General features: G+C 48.4%; 1 protein-coding gene across 1 annotated transcript in view; it reads right to left on the reverse strand.

Moving 5' to 3' along the window:
* Positions 1-1,098: 1,098 nt before the first annotated feature.
* NR0B1 (nuclear receptor subfamily 0 group B member 1) overlaps positions 1,099-3,178 on the reverse strand; it is a 2,848-nt gene continuing 768 nt past the window's right edge. The window contains exons 2-3 of the mRNA XM_030887921.2: positions 2,768-3,172; positions 1,099-1,539 (exon numbers count right to left, since the gene is read on the reverse strand). Coding sequence (XP_030743781.1) covers positions 1,295-1,539; positions 2,768-3,172 — 650 coding nt within the window. The 3' untranslated portion in view covers positions 1,099-1,294. The remainder of the gene's footprint in view (positions 1,540-2,767; positions 3,173-3,178) is intronic.

The following is a 3,178-nucleotide window of genomic DNA, read 5'->3' on the forward strand; positions in this document are numbered from 1 at the left end:
GGAAAACCTCCTAAGGCAGAGCTCTACTGACACCAGGAGAGCACCATGAGTGGGAATTGGCTTGGTTTATAGAATGTTGGCTGAGTTTCCTCTATTTCAAATCCTTAACTGTGTACATAAAAAAAAGCACCCAATACAAAACTCTGCAACATCTCCTACTTCCGTGACAGTTGTCTTTAGACTTTGATGGTCACGTGGCACCATTTGGGTACAGATATTTTCTTCCACACAATAAGGGAAATGGGAATGAAGACAGAGCAAAGTCTTCCACCAGCCCCGCACAGTGGTCTATGAAAAGATCAAATGTCACAATGCTACCTACAGAGATAACTTCAGTTGTTATTGTTTTTTGATGCCAGGTTACTAATAATTTGTAAAGCCTTACTGAAACCTTGATAAGGAGCCCTGGTGCTGTAGTGGCTATGTGTGGGGCTGCAAACCACAAGGTCAGCAGTTGGAAACCCCCAGCCACTCCTCGGGAGACAAAGGTTTTCTACTCCTGTAAGAGGGTGACAGTCTCTGAACCTCCCAGAAACAGTTCTAGTCTGTTCTCTAGGATTGGTAGGAGTCTGAATGGACTCAATGGCAGTGAGCTGACTCAAGTCCTGGCACAATTCTTTTTAATACAATGGTTAACACATTAAAATCCACTGTAGGTTAGTGTTACAAAGTTGATGGTCGCTGGTTTAATGGGGGGGTGTGTGTCAAAATTAGACAAACAGTAAAACCTTTGCTATGACATACATTCTGACTCATGGAGCCTCCATCTGTTCTAGAAGCCTCCATCTGCTCCAGTTTCCCTGACTGTCATCTGTACAGAAGCAAATTAGCAAGACTTTCCTCCATGGCACCGCTGGGTTGGTTCAAATGACCAATCTTTCACTTAGTAGCTGAGAGCAAATTGTCACCCTGGGACCTTCTGAGAGTCAACGAGCTTGTAAAAATAGCTTATTCTGCTCTTTCTGTAGACAGGTACCTTGGTTGTGGCCCTATTCGCAAGTATTTTCCTTCAGAACAAAACAGTATGACACAGACACATTTGTAATGCGTGATTAAAGCTTTTATTATTTTAATCAAATGCAAAAATACTATGCATGTAAAAAGACTAAGAAAATTTATTGTACACTATTTTATACTCGCTTTCCCACAGCGCCTCATCCTGCATGGTGAGCTGCACTTGTGTGGTTTATACACCGTCATAGCTGGGACCAGAGTGTGGCTTACAAGTCTGCATAGCTGGCCACAGAGTGTGGTTCACATGCCTTCATAACTGGCCAGTGTGGTTCACACCTGTTCATAATTGGCCACAGAGCATCTCTAGCATCATATCATCCATGCTCACTGTGCCAATGATGCGCCGGAAGAACAGTTCAGCAATGACATCGGCACTGATGAATCTCAGCAGGGAAAGGGCACAGTTCAGTGCCATGCTTCTGGCCTGGGGCACTCGGTGGGTCGATGTGATGTATTCGCTGAGTATCTGCTGAGTTCCCCACTGAAGACCCTGGACATACTTCACACAACGCAGGCCCGGCAGGTCTGGAGGAGAAAAGAGGGGAGAAAATATCCTTTGGTTACAAAAAGCTAACCTTAAATAAGAGTTCACACTCCCTGATGTTTATCCCGGGTTTTCTAGAACCAGGAGACAATGCTAAGTCAATTCCAAGTTTCTAGAAGGGCTCACCACACCACGCTTGCATTACTAAGGAAAGTTTAAGAAAAAAAGTGATCAGAATGAGCATTCCAAAGGGCTCTTTTCAAATACTTTAAGAGGACTTTGGAAGTATTACCCTTCAGCCATTGTAACCTTGGAAAATAAATCAGAAACCATCATCTGATTGGAGCCTGGTTCAAAAATAACTTTCCTCTTGGAAGGTACAGGCCCAGGACTTGCACATTTTACTATGTGACATCAGGGTAACATGGAATGGAATAGAAGAAAGATGATGTACAGCTAAGTTTTCTTTGACATGCAGACGAAGAGCTTTACCCAAACTTTTGTTCCCTTCAAGTGGCTGCAAAGGCATCTCTCTGAAATGCAGTTCAGATACTTGTTAAAACCTCTCTGTTGGAGGAAAAGTATCCAGACTCCCAAGAGAGGAAGTTTTCCTTAAAGGGCCCATAGAGAGATCATCTCTCCAGAGATCCTGTCAGACAGGATACTGGGCGTATTGTTTCGCCAGTCTGCCTTTGAATTGTCATTGTTAGGCTCCAAAGCATCCAGATGATTCCATCCCCTCAAATCGGTCAGTGCCAGGAAAGCCAAGGACCAAGAAAGAGCATGAGTAACTGCTCTTTCTTTTAGAGCTTGAAGTCACAGGAAAGCCCTCATTAACCTCATTTTACAGATTAGGGAGCGAAATCCTGAGACCTTACTCTACAGTATAAGGCTTGTGACCTGTGGAGCTGTCTTGCCCCATCCCCCAGGCAGTGCCAAGGAATCCTGGGAGAGCATCTGGAGAATGTTTGCAGCCACTTGCAGGGACCAAAAGTTTGTGTAAAGCTCTTGTCTGCATGTCAAAGAAAACCAGAGAGGGTATCCCCTTGCCCTTCAGAGGCACCAACTTTTCTCTTGTGACCAGGTCAGAGACCTAAGTACGGCGGCCCCCCTCCCCCTTGTCTCTGCTCACAAAGAGTGGTTCCGAAGGCCCCCCAACTCAGCACATTCCTGCCCTGACACTGACCAGCCCAGCCACCGGGAACTGCCTAGTGTCTGCGCGCCCGCCAAAGCACCGTTCCTGGTCCTGAGCAGCCAGTGCGCCCTTACCAGGGTTAAACAGCACGATCCCCTTGAGGTAAGCGTACTCCTTGGCACTGATATCCAGGCTCCAGCACTTGGCCAGGAAGCCATTGATGACTTGGACGTCGGCGGACGATGGAGGCTGCTGGGCCGCTGGCAGTGGCTCCAGCAACGCCGGGCGCTCGGGCTCCCGCCGCCTGCTGGTGAGGATCCGCTGCAGCAGGCTCGGTTCAGCCATCTCCACCGTCTCGAAGTGCACGTGGTCCTGGGCCAGCTCCAGCAGGAACAGAGGCGCCCAGCAGCCGCGCACCAGCACCAGCTGCTGGTCCAGGGGCAGCACCTGGAAGCAGGGCAGGTACTTGACGAAGTGCATCGTCTGCAGCAGGGCTGCGGAGGCCGCCTCGCCCGCCACCTGCGGGCTCTTGAGGGCCACTGGCC

Source organism: Echinops telfairi, unplaced genomic scaffold (assembly GCF_000313985.2).
Source record: "Echinops telfairi isolate 266 unplaced genomic scaffold, ASM31398v2 ScPeMD7_7436;HRSCAF=8474, whole genome shotgun sequence".
Lineage (NCBI taxonomy): Eukaryota > Metazoa > Chordata > Mammalia > Afrosoricida > Tenrecidae > Echinops > Echinops telfairi.